The sequence below is a fragment of the Dermacentor andersoni genome, chromosome 3 (genome assembly GCF_023375885.2).
Source record: "Dermacentor andersoni chromosome 3, qqDerAnde1_hic_scaffold, whole genome shotgun sequence".
NCBI lineage: Eukaryota > Metazoa > Arthropoda > Arachnida > Ixodida > Ixodidae > Dermacentor > Dermacentor andersoni.
The window spans coordinates 235,691,880-235,708,593 of record NC_092816.1 but is presented as its reverse complement, the minus strand read 5'-3'; the positions used below and the strand labels follow the sequence as shown (position 1 = coordinate 235,708,593).

Here is a 16,714-nt window from a genome sequence, read left to right as displayed (position 1 = left end):
AAGAAGTCTGAAGAGATTTGCTTACTTCTGCTTCCATGCCCACAAGTACTGCTTTGTTTGTCTTGCGAATGTGTTCATGTTATTAAGTTATTACTTATGTCTGGTCCAGCGACACCAAAGATGACCCTAGTCACCATTACAATGAATTGGTGCGTTTAATGAAAACTTTGCATGATAACATGGATGGCAGACATTCAGAACTTATGACTGCTCTTGCTGAATTTAACGATGCCAAAATTTCAATGGAACAACAGATTACCAATATCGACAAGTAATTGTCAGCAGTTGAAAAAAATATTTGTGCCACAGAAGTGCAATGAAGTGCAAGTTTAGTGGTACAGGTTGCCGAGCTAAGCCAACGGTTCAATGATTTTGAAGATCAGTCGCACAGAGATAATGTTGTATTTCATGAAATAACTGATGAATCTACAGAGACTTGGTAGCAAACAGAACAAAAAACTTGCTCATTCCTAAATCAAGCATTTAATATAAAATTAAACAGCGACGATGACCGTATATCTCAAGCACACAGGCTTGGCTGTTTTACCTCAGGTAAATGCAGGCCTATTATGGTAAAATTTTCATCTTCCAAACTCCGAAAAACTATCCTTGGTTCCAGAAGTAAGTTGAAAACATGTGATGTGTCCGTCATCAAAGACTTTTGCAAAGCTACGAGATTCGTCACGCGAAAGTTACATGAGTTTGGCAAGGAAGGCAGGCAACCGTTTTTTATAAGGTACAATAATCTGTATATAAAGAGAAAATGCTACATTTATTCGTCACCACCAACAGTGTCTGTGAAATTAACTTGAGCAGCGGAAGGAGTGAAGCTGGCCTATTGTCTGATTTTATTTATTTATTTATTTATTTATTTCAATACCTTCAAGGCCTGTAGGGCATTACAGACGGGAGTGGTTCTTTACCAACATATTACAGAACAAAAAAAATCTGGTAAAATACATGGAAAATTGACAATTATGATGACAGCAAAAGAACAAAATCAGGCATGGAAACTAAAACACGTCACACAAAAATTTTACAATATTATACAAATTTTTTTTAAAAAACATGGTTAATCAGATAAAAAGAAATGCTCGACAGCGGTTCTGAAAGCAGCACTATCGGCAAGATTTACAATGGAGGATGGCAGGTTATTCCATTCTTTAGATGTCTTCACAAGAAACGAATAGTAGAATGAATTGGTATGGGCGAAACGGATATTTACTTAGTGCGCGTGATTAGTATGTGAAGATAGGTATGAAGGTGCCGAAAAGAGCTTGCGTTTAAGATTTGTGTTCTGATGGTAAATTTTGTGGAACAAACCGAGGTGGAACAATTTCCTGCAAAAAGAGAGAAGAGGCAAATTAAGCGATAGTTTCATGGATGATACGCTGGAAGTACGATGGTAGTCCGATAGTATTATCTGATAGCGTGCGCTGCGATTCTGGGCCGATTCTAATGTGTTTGAAGATGATCAAGGCCAGGATCCTATACCAAAGAGGCATACTCGAGTTTTGAGCAGACAAGGGTCTTGTACAGCAAAAGTTTTAGCAATGAAGGTGCCATGTAAAAGTTCCTGCGTAAATAGCCAAGCATCCGATTAGCGTTGTTACATATTATTACGATATTATCAAAGTACATTTCAGACGACCACCATGACTGGGACCTGGCTCTACCTTACATTACCTTTGCGAACAACTCTTCCCGTCTCGAAACTGCTGGCTTTTCCCCATTTTACCTCTTGTATGGCCGAGAACCGACGCTACTACTAGACACTGTGCTTCCGTCCACCACAGCTTCAACTAGCGCTTATGCTCGTGATGCAATCGCCCCATGCTGATCATGCTCAACTTGCGTGCGTTTGTCTACAAGTGCCTCAAGACAAACAGAAGCAACGCTACGACCTCCGTCACCGTGATGTCCATTTTGTTCCCGGCACCCTCGTGTTGCTTTGGTCACCATTGCATAAAGTTGGCCTTGGTGAGAAACTGCTTTCCTGTTATACAGGCCCCTATCGCGTACTCCCCCAAGTGACCGATGTCACCTATGAAATTGTTCTAGCCCCGCCCACTACATCCTCCGCTGTGACTACCAGTGACATTGTCCACGTCGCCTGACTCAAGCCCTACAACTCTCCACGCGCCGTGCATATTTAACAGCACCGTGAGGGCGCTTTTGCCGCCGGGGGGCGGTGTTATCGGGATATACTCAAAAGACGAGCCGCCGCAAGAAGGACGAAGTGGGTCTGTGCCTTGGCGCGGGCGAGTGCCAGCCTGGCTCCAGTGTGAATAGCCTCTGTCGTCTGTGTCTTTCTACACGTAACATTTGTAACAATATGTACTCAATGTGCTTCTCCCAAGATAGGTTAGTGGCTATGTGTACCCCTAGATATTTATACCACGTCACTTTTTCTAGCACTGAACCTTCGAGACAGTAGTTGTAAACATTATTACAATTTGCATTACGTAAAAGTCTCATTACCTTGCATTAGTATTTAGGTGCATGTTCCATGAAGCACACCAAGCCGAAATATTGTCAACGTCAGACTGAAGCATCGTAGTGTCATAACTATTAGAAATTACCCAGTAGATCATGCAATCATCAGCAAACAGTTTAATGGAGGAGTTAATAAAATTAGGCAAGTCATTGATGTAAATGAGGAAAAGCAACGGGCCAAGAATCTTTCTGGTGATACAACATTATCTTAACCAAAAATGGCGAAAGTTGCCTGCCTCCCAGGGACACGTCATCATTATATTCTAACATCCGAAGCGTTGTCGGCAAGTGGGACACTTTCCTTTCGATTCTGGCGCTGCTGATGTAAATGTGCCAACAAAAACCTAGCTGTGTAATCAAATCTGCAATGATGAGCTATTTGTTGGTGAAAAGAACTACGTGATTTATCATCACGATCGTGGTGACAAAAACGGAGGTGGTGTGTTCGTTGTTGTTGCCGATAACTTAAAGTCTAATGTTGTTGCAGTTAGCACAAACTTTGAATTTATTTGTGTCTGTACTCATATAAACCACCAAAGTGTTCTATTCTGTGCATGTTATCGACCACCAGGTTCGGCACCTACCTTCTGCGATGATTTGCATGATATACTAAACTACTTAGTGTTGCAGTTTTCACATTCAGCAATATTCCTTCTAGGTGATTTTAATCTACGAAAAATTAGCTGGTCTGGGCCCTCCCCTGTTGCGGAAGGATCATGCGAAAGCCAATCATTTCTTAAACTGTACCTGAACTTTAATCTCACATAACTTGTATCAACACCTACTAGATCTGGGACCACAGCGTCTAATGCTTTAGACTTAATACTCGCTACTGGGCTTCAACTTATGAATTCCATTGATAACTTTCCTGGTGTAAGCGACCACTGCTTCATTCATTTCACCATCAAACAGGATGTCTCTCCTGCTATTAGAAACCTTAAATTGATCAAAGATTACGTGAGAGGGAATTATGCTGGAATTAACAGCGGACTCTCATTATTCATTGAGTAATACATCCCTTCATTTTTGATTGCACAGTAGAAGAAAGCTGGAAATTATTCAAAAACAGTCATATTACTAGTAGCTAAATATGCATCGACTAGTAAGATTTCCTTACAGGCCCCAAAGCAGATTTTGGTTATACGCTAGAAGTTGTTACGTGTCCTCTAGGGAGCATTCTGCCAAAAATGTTTTTTCAAATCGGCTCACTAATAGTCGAGATAGAAATATTTTAATGCTGAAAAACTATGATTTCAGCAGGCGGGCTCCACCGCAAAGTGAGATGCTCTCTCCACTTGCCCCGTCAAGCCTCCGCAAATTCCTTCCTACGTTCTCCCATACCCAACCTCGAGGATCACGTGACGCACATGTCACGGGCCCCGCTTTCACTTCTTTTTTCTCCTCGCTTTCTCTCTCTTTTTTTTTTTCGGCATTGCGCACTTTTGTTGGCGGCGTTGTGCGCGACCTCTTGTGGTTGTCTTGTTTCGCCCAGCGCACGATTTTGCGCACTGTGCACAAGGACACATGACTAGCGGTATAGTTCAGTACTTGATAAAGGGAAAAATCAGACATCCACCCGTTCGTAGCAATAGCTACAAAGGAAACCCATACGGGTTCCTCGAAAGAAAGGCCTCAGAGTTGAAGAAAAATTCGCCATGGTCCCGGACCATGATGAATTTTTCTTAAACTCAGGCTTTTTTTTCGAGGAACCCCTATGGGTTTCCTTTGTAGCAATTGCTACGAACGGGTGGATGTCTGATTTTTCCCTTTATCAATTACTTCTCTCCACCTTGTGGGTTTCCGCAGAACTACTACGTCAGTTCAGTACTGCATGAATACTGAGGCAGAACAAGTGGATCACAGAGCATGATCACGTGCTGGTACACGGTAGAAAATGGCACTGCTTCGGTACCTGCGCACATGACTGCACGACAGTGGGAACAAGCAGACAAAGTGGAAGTACATCTCTCTTGCTTCGGTGCGAAGTAAAAGAAAAAAGATGCAGACATTCCGTTTGTGTGTTTTATTCCTCTAAACTTCCAATTCATCAATTCAAGCAACAGATCACACAATAATTCTCGGAGTCACATATCACCACGAGCGACATCACACTACAGACACGACTAGTAGGCTCAGGAACCCGAGTATGTCACTGTCCGGTTTGGACCGCGATCGCCGTGAGGGAAAGGGAAAACAGCATTCGGATTGAAATTTCACACCTTTGCATGGTGCGTAGCGATGTAATACGTTGCAGACACAATCATTAGCGCACATTGCATGCTCTGCACTTGTCAGCTCAAGATGGCCAGACCTGGTGAGGGGCCCTTTAAAGAAGCGCTCGCCTTGGTTTTCAATTACTCTCAAAAGAATGTTTTTCATCTTGCAAAGCAGGACAGAACTCGTTGGTGCGCGTAAAGCGAAGCTTTGCGCACTTACAGAACTGTGATAAGGAAAGCTAAGCACGTTTTTTTCAATAACACATTACCTTCGCTTCTTTCAACAAACCCAAGGAAGTTTTCGACGACAATCAAGCCTGCAAAGAAAAATGCCATATCCCTCACAGACGCTGATGGTAATGTCATGATCAGTGAAGATTGCTGTGCAGTACTAAATACCTTTGTGAATGCATTTACTGGAGTTCACGCTGCCCTAACAGTGCACATAAACAAACAAAATTTTTTTCTTTTGGACCTAGTTATTATTGAATTTACAGGAATTTTGAAGTTAATCCAGGACTTGAAACAGTCGTCTAGCTGCAGCATTGACGAAATTAATTCAAAACTTTTGAAAACCACTGCAGTATATACATGTCTTTTTTATGTACCTCTTCACCCAAGCTCTTGAAAGTACATCATCAGCTGCAGATTGGAAGGCAGGGAAAGTCGTTTCTCTTTTTAAATCTAGCAATACACATTGACCTATTAATTACAGACCTATTTCACAAACAAGCATTCCCTGCAAACTTCTTGAGCATGTAATCTACTCAAACCTTGTCTTCTTTCTAGAATCAAACTGATTCTTCGCTCCTTCTCAGCATGGTTTCTGTAAAAGTCACTCCTGTGAAACACAATTAATATCCTTCATTAATAACTTAGCTTCCTCTTTAGACAAAGGACTACTAGTTGACTGCATCTTCCCAGACTTTGCCAAGGTATTCAATAAGGTTCCACACTAACTTCTGCTCGTTAAAATCAGTGCCCTAAATATAGATCCTAACATACTAAAGTGGATTGAATGCTTTCTTACTAACAGTATGCAATTTGTTACTGCAAATAATTCGGTATCGCAGCATTGTGCAGTTCCATCAGGTGTACCACAGAGCTCAGTCTTAGAACCATTGCTATTTCAAATATATATCAATGACCTCCCCGGCGCAATTAACTCTTCAATTAAACTTTTCGCAGATGACTGCACCCTTTACCGTGAGATAAGAAATTCACAGGACTCTTTCATTCTGCAAACTGACCTGGACATGATCTGCAACTGGTGTTCCAAGTGGCAAATGGTCCTTAATCCAACTAAATGTAAAAGTAATGGCAGCTTCTTGGCAGTATAACCCATCAAACACTTTCCAGTACAAAATTAACGAAGTGCATCTTGAAACAGTTCCCTCGCATAAGTATCTAAGTACCTTGGGGTATATGAGGCTAATAACCTCTCCTGGCATGCACATATCTCCAAAATCACCAGTAACGCGAATAAAATGCTAGGCTACATACGCAGGAGTCTTTCACAGGCCCCACGACACTTGAAACTGCTTCTGTACAAAACACTCATTAGACCGAAGCTAGAGTATACCTCATCTATGCGAGATCCTGGACAACAAACACTAACAGATAGCATCGAATCGGCACAAAACCGATCAGCTCGTTTCGTTGTTTCTAATTATTCACGCGCACCTAGTTAATACAGTCAAGCCTAGGCCTTGACAATTTACAAATTAGACGAAAAATATTCTGTCTCTATTTATTCCATAAAATTTTCTTTCAGAACAAACTGTTAAAGCAAGAACTTTTGAAAGAACCAGATTATGTGTGTTCCAGAATCGATCACCAGCAAAAAGTATTTGTTCCCTTTGGTCGAACAAATGAATTCTTTGACTCTTTTTTGTCCAAGACAATTACCGAGTGAAACCACCTTCCCTCGTCAATCACCTGCATAGGAGACAATGATTTTCAAGGCTGCCATTAGTGACTACATACTTCACACAAGTTGAGTAACAATATCTTCACTAATACTTCGTTTGGCGTTCGTTGTTTTCCATTTGCTTTATTTGAGTGTCCTTGTTGCATGCTAAGTCTAACATTTCTTAGGAATTTTTTGTTTTCGTGTTAATGCTTTGTTGTTTCTGATGTTTGTCTTTATGTGCATCCTACCCATCCCCCTTTATAACGCCCAATGGGCCTTGAGGGTATTGTAAATAAATAAATAGATATTGGTTTTTTGAAGTACTACATTTAAATTTCTTCACTTTTAATTAATGTAAGAACTGCACCCAATGAATTTGGACCCAAATTTAAGAAAAGAAGGTGCGACCCTCACATAGAATCATCAGCAGCTGCCATTCTCCGCTCCCTAGCTCTGATGTTCCAAGACCAAGCACGTTGGCCTCCCATGACCCGCATAGTAGAGGTCCTGGCAGGCAGTCCCATTGGTCACCTACCTTGGCCAGCTCACGGGAGAGCTTGAGGCAGGCATCCCCGTGGCCCATCTGCTGTACCAAGGCCGTGCAGCATGCCAGTGCCCTCTGCTGGTTGCCGACCTGTTCGTACAGGGAGCACAGCTCGAAGCGCAGCTCCACATTGGAAGGGTCCGCACGCACCGCCTACGTGCAACACAAATAGAATGCATGTCACAGCAAGGCACTGAAACACTTTGTATCGAAGTTGAGAAATGCATTTGGAGTTAAACTTGACTGTGCCAGAAACACCCTACAGCAAGAAATGCGTGAATGCGTTCAGCAGAAGTGGAGTTATTGGCAATCAAAAATCGCCTTTGATCCCTTTCGTGGTGCTCCTGCTTCGATGCCTTGCACTGCGAAGGCTATGGCGGAGTGAGGTGTGCCCACAACACTCCACCTGCTGAACGTGGCGTGAAGTTCAAGTTTGATTTTGGATGTTCATGTAGGAAGCATCATTTTCGATTTTGGCCGCAGTGCACTGGGCCCAGCGGGCTCACTGCAACACCCCTTGGCGGCTGCAATGCAACATGGCAGGCTGTAGCTGCACAGCCTTTGCTTTATGCATGGCTGCAGAGCGTGCTGACCGTGTCTGGCCAAAGCCGGTCCGTGGCGTGGCTTTGTAAGCACTCGCTCGACCGATGGACAGTAGTCACATTTCCATTGCCCATTTTGAGGTGCTCGATGCAAAGTGATGTGTGCCAAGGCCAGGGGTGGCCAGGAGTGAGCGCACGCTGGCAAGCTTACACGTGGCCTTAAGTTTTTCATGGCTCAAGGTGAGTTGAGTGTCGAAAACCAATTGAAATCAGCGAGACCAAATGGTTAAAACACTGGTAAGCAGGGTGGCCAACGCTTAATTCCTATGTGGGCAGCCCTGGCGTGAGCGGACAACGGTCGCCTTCTTCCAGAAGTGTGTATTCTTATCCAAATTCGAAAGCAGATTTTCACTTAGTTCAGCCTGTTTATTAAAGTGTGTAAAGATAGAGTGAAACCTCATTACCACGAACGCCACATTAAAGAACTTTTCAGATTAACAAACTTTTCAGAAATCTCCTGCTGACTGCTGATAGTTTCAATGTAAAAATATTTCAGTCCTACGAAATTCTGAACAAATAATTTTTCAGAATAACCATCTTTATTCAGTTTTCATGTCATGTTAACAATGCCTCAGTACTACGAAGTAATATTCTGAAATCTGGGATTTCTCAGATTTCAGCGTATCCTTCATGGCAGCCGGAACACTAGGCCAGCAGACGACAAGGCACAGAAAGCAAATACCACGCCGCATAAGTTTGGAAAACTTGAGGTGGCCGTAGAGGATAAAAATTCTGACACTTTTTTTTATTCTTTTTGTTATTGTGGAGGTGACTAGGCTACAGGTGTTGCATGCTCCACCCAGACAAGCGTCGCCTAGCAACGCATCTCTTTCTTCTTCACCCTTCTTTCTACACATGCCTCTTCTTTCTTCCACGCTCCTTTCTGCAACAATACTAGCTATGTGTGTGGAGAAATGTAACCTGTGCTCGCGGGGATGCCACGGAATCATTAATTTTCAGGCTCTCACTGCAACGACCTTACAGAATAACAAACAATTTGCTGCTGTCTCCTGAAGTTCATTTTATCGAGGTATTCTTGTGCACAGTAACAGTAGGAAGAAACAGACTGATCCAAGCACCCTCCTTGATTGATGTCAGCTAACAGCCAATAGCAGCCGTCTATGGGAATCTTGCATTGCTGGCATATGCAAGCCGCCAGCACTTTGAAGCAGGTGAGGAGAAGGTCTCATTTGAAAAAAAAGAGTGTTTGAGAAATACGTGACTTCGTGCTCCACTATGAGCTACGCGAATGCAAAATTTGGCTGAGATGTTCACAGCAGTGTATGCTACCCACGGGACTGTGTTCTTTCACCATGTCCAAGGGGTAGTTCAGGAGCCCTTTAACAAAGCTTTCCATGAGGAGTTTTTCCTTGGTAGTCACATGAGCCTGTGCTATCACCTGTAATGTGGATCCCGGCTGCTATAAAGACAGGAAGGCTTTGCTCTCTCTTTGCCCTCTTGGTTATTATTGTTGGGGTTTGACTAGGAAATTGGGCTCTGTGGCGAACAAGGAGAGTGTTGTACAGTAACAGGCCATTTATTCATTAATGAATACAGCACTAGTATTCAGCCGGGCTCACTCAGGCTCATCAGAACTATAATCAGCAAGACTCACTATTCTACTCAGCCGGGCTCACTCAGACTCACCAGAATGACGCTCAGCCGAGATGACTCATCATCATTTATTTTCTCTTAAAGACGTCGATGGGGCATTACATGGAGGGGGGGGGGGGACACAGCATGAAACATTTCAGTGCTTGTTATGACATAAATGACAAAACTGAACAAGATCAACTGAATTAAAAGACATAATGCATAATACACCATGACCCATACACGGAAAAAATATTATGCTCAAACTCGGCAAAGGTCTTCTCAACCAGGTTCACTCGGACTCGTTCAATCAGACCCAGAAAGGTCTTCTTGGCCCACAGATCTCAAGAACTCCAACTTCGTCTTGAATTTAACATATCAATGAGAAAAATACCGTCATATCAGGCTAATGTATAGGGAAAGCAGCGTTATTACAAACACAAACAAGTTATAAAAGAATATGCATGAGAGTCGTTAATACTATGCAAGAAGTTTTCTAACTTGTTGTTCATCACAATGTCTTGCAAGAACCAAATAAGCATGACGCTCAACCTTGGCAGCAGCGGATTTATTTCGCATAAAGATAAAATGTGCAAAAAGGACCTTTAAAGGATATGCAAATTCTTATTTGTCTGTGCATGTGTGCGGTGCACACACATTTTTGTTTCTACGGTGCATGTGCATTTTTGACAGTTCAGGGATAGATCACAGTCCTTTCTTTCTAGCACTGTACTAAATGAAGGGTTGCCTCGTAAACAAAAGTTCCCTACTAGAAATGTGCACAAAGAAGCTTGACTATACCTAATGCCACTTATACACAATTTACTGTAGAACCAGTGGAGGTACAACTCGCAACAATGCTTTTTGAGGTGCTGGACACAACACTAAGTGCTTAGAATTTCTTAAAGGGAAGCTGAAGGGTACTCCAGAAAAAATGACTGAAAAGCTGTACGTAATGGTTTTCAACTCTCCGAATTCTAATATCGCATCGAAATTGAGTGAAAGAAGGCGCAAATAGAATTTATTTCGACGGAAAGTGCAGCAGCAGACTCGGGGCAGCTCGCGCACCTCGTTTCCGCCTGTGATTGGTCGGGCGTCTCGTGACGTCAACAATGGTGTTTGCCCGGACCTACCGTTGCGACTATACACATGAAGCACGCTGCAAGGTGGTTTGGCGCTGTCGTTTTGCTGGGACGGTAATGGTGAATTTCGAGAGCTTGCGTTTCTCTGAAGAGTTTGGCGTTACTCCCTACATGTGCGAGCAGATTGCGAGGAGCCGGCCTCTCGAAGAAGCAAAAGATGCTGGTAGCAAGCAGTGCTTTCGACGCGAACAAAAGCGAAGTGTTAGCATCTCCTTGTGTTAGAAATGTTGTTTGGCGATTATGTTATTTGCAAAGCTGCATTCAGTGATCCAGTGAGTTCGTTTCGGGTCAAACAACTGTACTGTTATGTTTCTGCATGACTCCTCGTGGAACGTAAGCGGAGATGCAATTGTCGGCATTTGTGCACTGCTCCAAAGCTGTCGACTATCTACAGAGACGGTTTAAATGCAGGAAAAGTTTTCCGGCTCGTGTAGCACGTGTAGTGACCTTCATCAGCGCGACATCCGCATGCTGCTCATAACCAGAGCCATAACGGTGGCGAATTCCGTCGGCTACGTGAGACGGCCGGTTTCTCTCTGTGCATGAGAAAAGGGGGAGCGTAGCATCCTGGCGTGCGCCGGCTTTCAAACACATGCAAACTTTACACTTGCACTGCGTTATGGTAGCTGCATGTAGGCTGTTTCGCAACACATGTGCGAATAGAAAATTAACGGCGGTTTGCGACTAAACCTGCATCAAGGGTGGGAGATAAACATGCACCTTCCGTTCAGCGTGCTAACACGAAGGAGCTAGCAGTAAATCAAAATCCAGGTTTGGACAAGTTCCTGTATTCATAAGTGTTCCAAGACCAGTTACCATCTGTCCGCCCGCACCCATCCCATCATTGTGTTCATTGCCCCAACCTTTTTGTGCTGCGTTTAGAAAGCCTGCTAGCAGCAAGTCGTACTCTCACTCATTCACGCATTATTGATAAACTCTGGTAGTAATCGTCATCATGGAAGTGGTTAGAGCAAAGCACTGTTGTTCTTGAGCACCTGAAATTCTTTCGATTCACAGCAGCCTCCCACTTAGCTGAAAGCTGCTTGTCTTGCGAGAAGTAATGAAACATTGGAACATCGTCGCGGCAGCTGTTGCTCGTGCAACCACAGGCTGCACAGAACGCCGGCATCATCGGCCCACCACTTCAATCGATGCTGCGCACCTCAACTACCTCTCTACATACACACAAACAAAGGAATGCAGGGTCGAGGGAAGCAGATTTGACGGCATGCACGCAGAAACAAGCGCGGTCAGGCACCGTCGCGGAGACTGCGAAGGAACGGAACACCAATGCTGATGTCACTACGCCGCAGTTTCCGGTCTCCACTCGCATCGTCAGCGTCAGCAGCAGCGCGCAGCGCTCGACGGGAGGCAGAGCGAGAGCGCAATTTCAACCGGCACTTATGCCGCTCCTAAGTGAAAAATGCCCCCCACAATTTTACCTGCACGGTTTATAAGGTTTCCGCATCCATATATGAGCACTTTATTGAATTCGACAGACTCTTCAGCTTCCCTTTAAGTCATATTTCGTCCACAATATCAACTGCAGTTTCATCTATGACACTTTATACGTACCACAAGTGCAGATGCGCAATTACAATAATGACCTTGCTGAAAACCATATTTGCTGTCAATCATGCTGAACACGAGCATCAAACACTGAGGATGGTAAAGATTGAAGAGGGAGTGTCACGCGATCATTTGAATCATAGCCATAAATATATAAAAATTAAGCTAATGGGAAATAGGCCCTCACCGCATGATGTGAAAGCAATAACATTTATTCGGCCGAGCACGTGGAATGGAGAGCGCGCAACAAGGGTGCCACTAAAACCTACTGTGAATGATACAATGTTTCAAAAAGCCCACTAACAGTGCAGGGCCTACTCCTGAAGACTCATTGCGCAGACTGGCTCTAGAGAGACTGTCGTGGGGCGGCATCATAAGAGGCCAACTTGCCAAGGCCAGCTGCTTGGTTCTATGCTCCCTGCTATTTGCCTTTTCTGTCCGTCAAGGCACGCAAGCTACATTAGCGACATTCAATCGAACCCTGACTGCTGAGAGCAATGCTGAAAGTCTGCCTCACCTCGTTCTTTCCGAAGGTTGTGCTGAACACCGAGCATTTGGAAAGACCGGTTGTCCACAAAGGCAACAGTAGAACCACTCATCATAGGCAATGCCACAAGCGAAGCTTAGCAGTGCGACCAGCAAATGAGCAGTGCCACGATGTCAAGTCACGCTAAACGGCACTGCTTCTGCACGAAGGCTCGAGCATCCAAGCAAAACAGGGGAGGGTTCGAATAAACACTGAACAAAAATGGTAACTGCACTAAAATGGAGAAACTCTGACAGCGTCGAACTTGCTCGCTTCTCACAACACCACCCACACTGTGCCTTGTTTGACCTTGGCCGTAAGAGAGATAGAGAATGCTTACACAGTGTGCACTGCCAAATGGCCGGATGCTTTGCTCCAAGTGTTCCCCCACTTGCAAGCCTGCTTAATGCCAAGGCAGAGGAAATGCACGGTGGGGGGGGAAGGGCACTGACACGGGTAAAAGTGGAGGCCCGCATTCATGACGGGGAGGGAGAAATCGCAGTTGTGGCGCAGAGCCGCGCATGCCTGTGCTTGATGTTTTTTTTTGCATGCACTCGTGTGATGTATCCAGTATCATACTGCCATGCATACTACAAATTTAGTACAGTCCAACTCGGCTATATCGAACTCGCCAAAAAACGCCTATCAGTTCGATATAGAGCATAATTCGATATAAGCCTGCTAAATAATTGGATGTCATAAAAGCACATACTATCTATAAGATCACTTTATTGATGAAACTAGCTTAGTTTCGCACGAAATAGTCCTGCATTTTCTTCTGCTTGGGCAATTTCGCTGCGTGCGAGGCACGAACTTTTCCACTTTGTTTAAGGAGTCGGAGCAGCTGAGGCCGCAACATTCCGCATTCGCACAGAAGCACCGAACTAGTGCGAGTGCACCAATCACTTCGGAGGATGTGGGCCAAAGACGGTCGTTGCCTTCCTCGTTGTGCCCATTTTCACTTGTGCTCACGATGTCGGCAATGTAGTCTTCGTTTCCGGGCTCTCCCGTGGTCGCGACACGATCATTTGCGCTCACAAACTCGTCCACCGTTGATTCATCAACAGCTTCCGGAAATTCTGACAGCTCGCTCCAAACTTCGGCAACAACGGCAACGGCTTCGTCACATTAATCAGAATTTACAGTCATCACCGAGCACGCGGAAGTCAGTATGGCTGAAGCTATTTTGGATGAACCACTCGTACACGGCCGTGCATACGCATCGGGCGCCACGGGCAACGGGTCGCGAGTTAGGCTGCTTTAGCCCTAATTTACCCCTTCAAGATCGTGCCGAGAGTGCACCTCGGAATCTTGTACGTTGCGGGGACATCCGACTTGTCACCGCGTTCAACCCGATTTATGATTTCGAGCTTCACGACGAAAGGCGAATTCTGCCGCTTCATCACGGCATCACTGCGGGAGAAGGCGCACACAATGAATCAGATAAGCAGCGAGACAACTCGCACTTCCGCCATCTTGCAGGCACAAGAGCCTCTGATTGGCTGTCTGAGCAAGCGCTGCGGGCGGGTGGGCCAGGATCATTTTTTGTAGGGGGGTGTCGGCGGCTCCGAGGTAGCGCGGTCACATAGGGAGAGCGGTTGGATGGAGCCGCGCCGCCGGGTTTTGCCGTCACCGCGAGGGAAAGCCAACTTCCGGGGGCACTTTCCGCCGCGTGACGTTCGATATATCGGGAGTCGCTACTAGTTTTGTTCGATGTAAGCGTAATTTTTGCTATATATACTCATTGTAACTTTACCGTGTCCAGAAATTGTTCGATATATGGAATAATTCGATGTAAACGTGTTTGATATAGTCGGGTTCGACTGTAATGTTCTTCCTTGCATTTAGGTTGGCAAAATAAACATATCTTACTTGGACTCACTCCCAAAATATTTTTTTGCTCGGGACTTGCTCACCAAAATTATACTCCGCTGGACTCAGTCACAGTCAGACTCATCCAACTTTTACTCAGCCGGGCTAACTCGCACTAAGACTCACTAAACTGCAACTCAGCCAGACTCACAACTCAGACTCACTAAACTGCAACTCAGCTGTATTACAGTTAAACCTTGATATAACGAACTTCAATACTATAACAATGTATTTAACTTTTCATAACCACTGGTCCATAGAACACCGTGTAATTAGAACATCAATATAACGAAGTGTGTCTATACCGTTTCAATGTAACGAAATTTCACTTGTGCAGCAAAGGAATGCCAAGACAATAGATGGAAACTTCCGTGGACACAGATGGTGAAATGATTGAATTGCAAGCGGCTGCTTGCAAACGAAAGCGATCATAGAAGTGAAGCCGCGTTATGTTTCGTATAAAGTCCAAGGGTGATAAGATCATATCACGCCAAGTGCACTTTGTGCTTTAGGTGCACGTAAAAGTGTGCAACGGAGAGAAAGAAAGATTGTGGCTTCACGCACGAGTGCCGCCTCCTTGCCGCAAGCAAAGAGAAAGAGGGGGAAGGGAGTGAGCTCGTCATAACATGATAAAGTGCATGCGAGGGGCGGGGGCAGTGGCTGCACATGGCTGCAAGTGCAGCTGAGCGCCTACGCAGCCACGCACCCTATCTTATAGGTAATCAGCCGTGTGGGCAAAGAGTGGGTGCGCCGAGACGGCGTGGCATCATGTAAGCTGTCTTCTCACATGTTTAGTACTGGAGGTTGCATAATCTTATGTTTTCATGACTCGGAGCGAGAGGCAGACGAAGCATTCGCTCCCCGCCGCCGGCGCTTTTAATGAGAGCATCATCCCAGTGCAGGCAACACTATCAGCTGCGGGGGCGAAGCGCACGCGAGGGTGTGGCTGGCTTTGCTTAAATCGTACCACCTATGTGAAGAAATCGTTGGTGTAGCCATGAAACCGTATCATTCATTTCCCACTCCCAAATTCATCAAAATGAATTGTTTTCTCCTTCAAATTTGCTTTCTTCGATTGCCTGATAATCCTGAAAATTCTGCAACCCCTTTCTGTGTAAGAAAAATCGATCGGCAACTGTACTTATTTACATAAAATGAATTTCAATACAAAATTCTGATATAGAGAAGAACATTGCCAATTTTACCTGCTTCATTATATCGAGGTTTAACTGTACATTAAGCAACTACGTGTTAATCTATTATTAAACTATTCTGCTGTTCTTATTCTTGAGAATCAGTGCAACAGCTCGACATTGTGGAGGTTGAGCTAAAACACTGAACATTTAATGTAAGTCGCTCGACTGTTGCTGTCATGCGCGAACTTAATAAAACAAACAAGTTTTGGTGCACTGTAGACGAGCTCTAGCTATATTTGTCCATTGAATTAGAGCAAGAAAACATATGTTCCAGAGTGTTTACTTCAGATAAAGGAGTGTGCTGACCAATGGTGATCATTTAAAAAAAATTGTCTAGGAGTAATGCCAGAAAGTCCCGTTCACTCCTCTTGCTTTCGTTGCTGCTTTCAGTGGCTACAGCTTTCAATCGGTTTAGCTACAGCCAACGTCAACAGCCATTTATTAATTCAGTCGTTTAAAAGTGGGCTTCGACGTACATCTGCACTGGACAGTGTGGGGTTCTCCTCCTGCGCTCTTGGGACAAAGGAACGACAACACAGTAGTGCAAACAATCACAAGGGCATTTATTTCACCTTTCATAGATCAGTGCCTGCTAGCCGAGTTGCTATCCCCAAAACATGCCGATCATCATCATCATCATCAGCCTGGTTATGCCCACTGCAGGGCAAAGGCCTGTCCCATACTTCTCCAACTACCCCGCATGCCGATGGGCGTGCGACAAATCTAAGAAGTCCGACTCACCACGACCGGATAACGAGCGAATATGTTCGCCCCATGCTGGATCCCAACGCCTGGTCGTTCGCGTGTACGGTCACGCGAACGGTGGCGCGTTTGGAGGAGGCCACGCGAGACGGTCTCGCAGAAGCATAGATCGGCGCACCGCGCGGGACCTCCGCGGCACTCGCTGACCCGCAACCCAAGAGGAACAGCTTTCTCCTATTCGCGCCCAAGTAACCCCACCGGTAGGCGGCGTTAGCAGCGCAACACTAGCGCCATTTCTCGTACTGCGCTTCAACCCCACCGACCGCTGCGGGCCCCAGGCCCCG

The 16,714-nt window shown here is 45.0% G+C and overlaps 1 protein-coding gene across 3 annotated transcripts in view; it reads right to left on the bottom strand.

Moving 5' to 3' along the window:
- Positions 1-16,714, bottom strand: part of LOC126536973 (general transcription factor 3C polypeptide 3-like) — a 312,777-nt gene that overhangs the window by 216,954 nt on the left and 79,109 nt on the right. For all 3 annotated transcript variants that reach the window (XM_055073144.2, XM_055073142.2, XM_050184056.2), the window contains exon 7: positions 7,160-7,321. In XM_055073144.2, the coding sequence (XP_054929119.1) occupies positions 7,160-7,321 (162 nt within the window). The remainder of the gene's footprint in view (positions 1-7,159; positions 7,322-16,714) is intronic.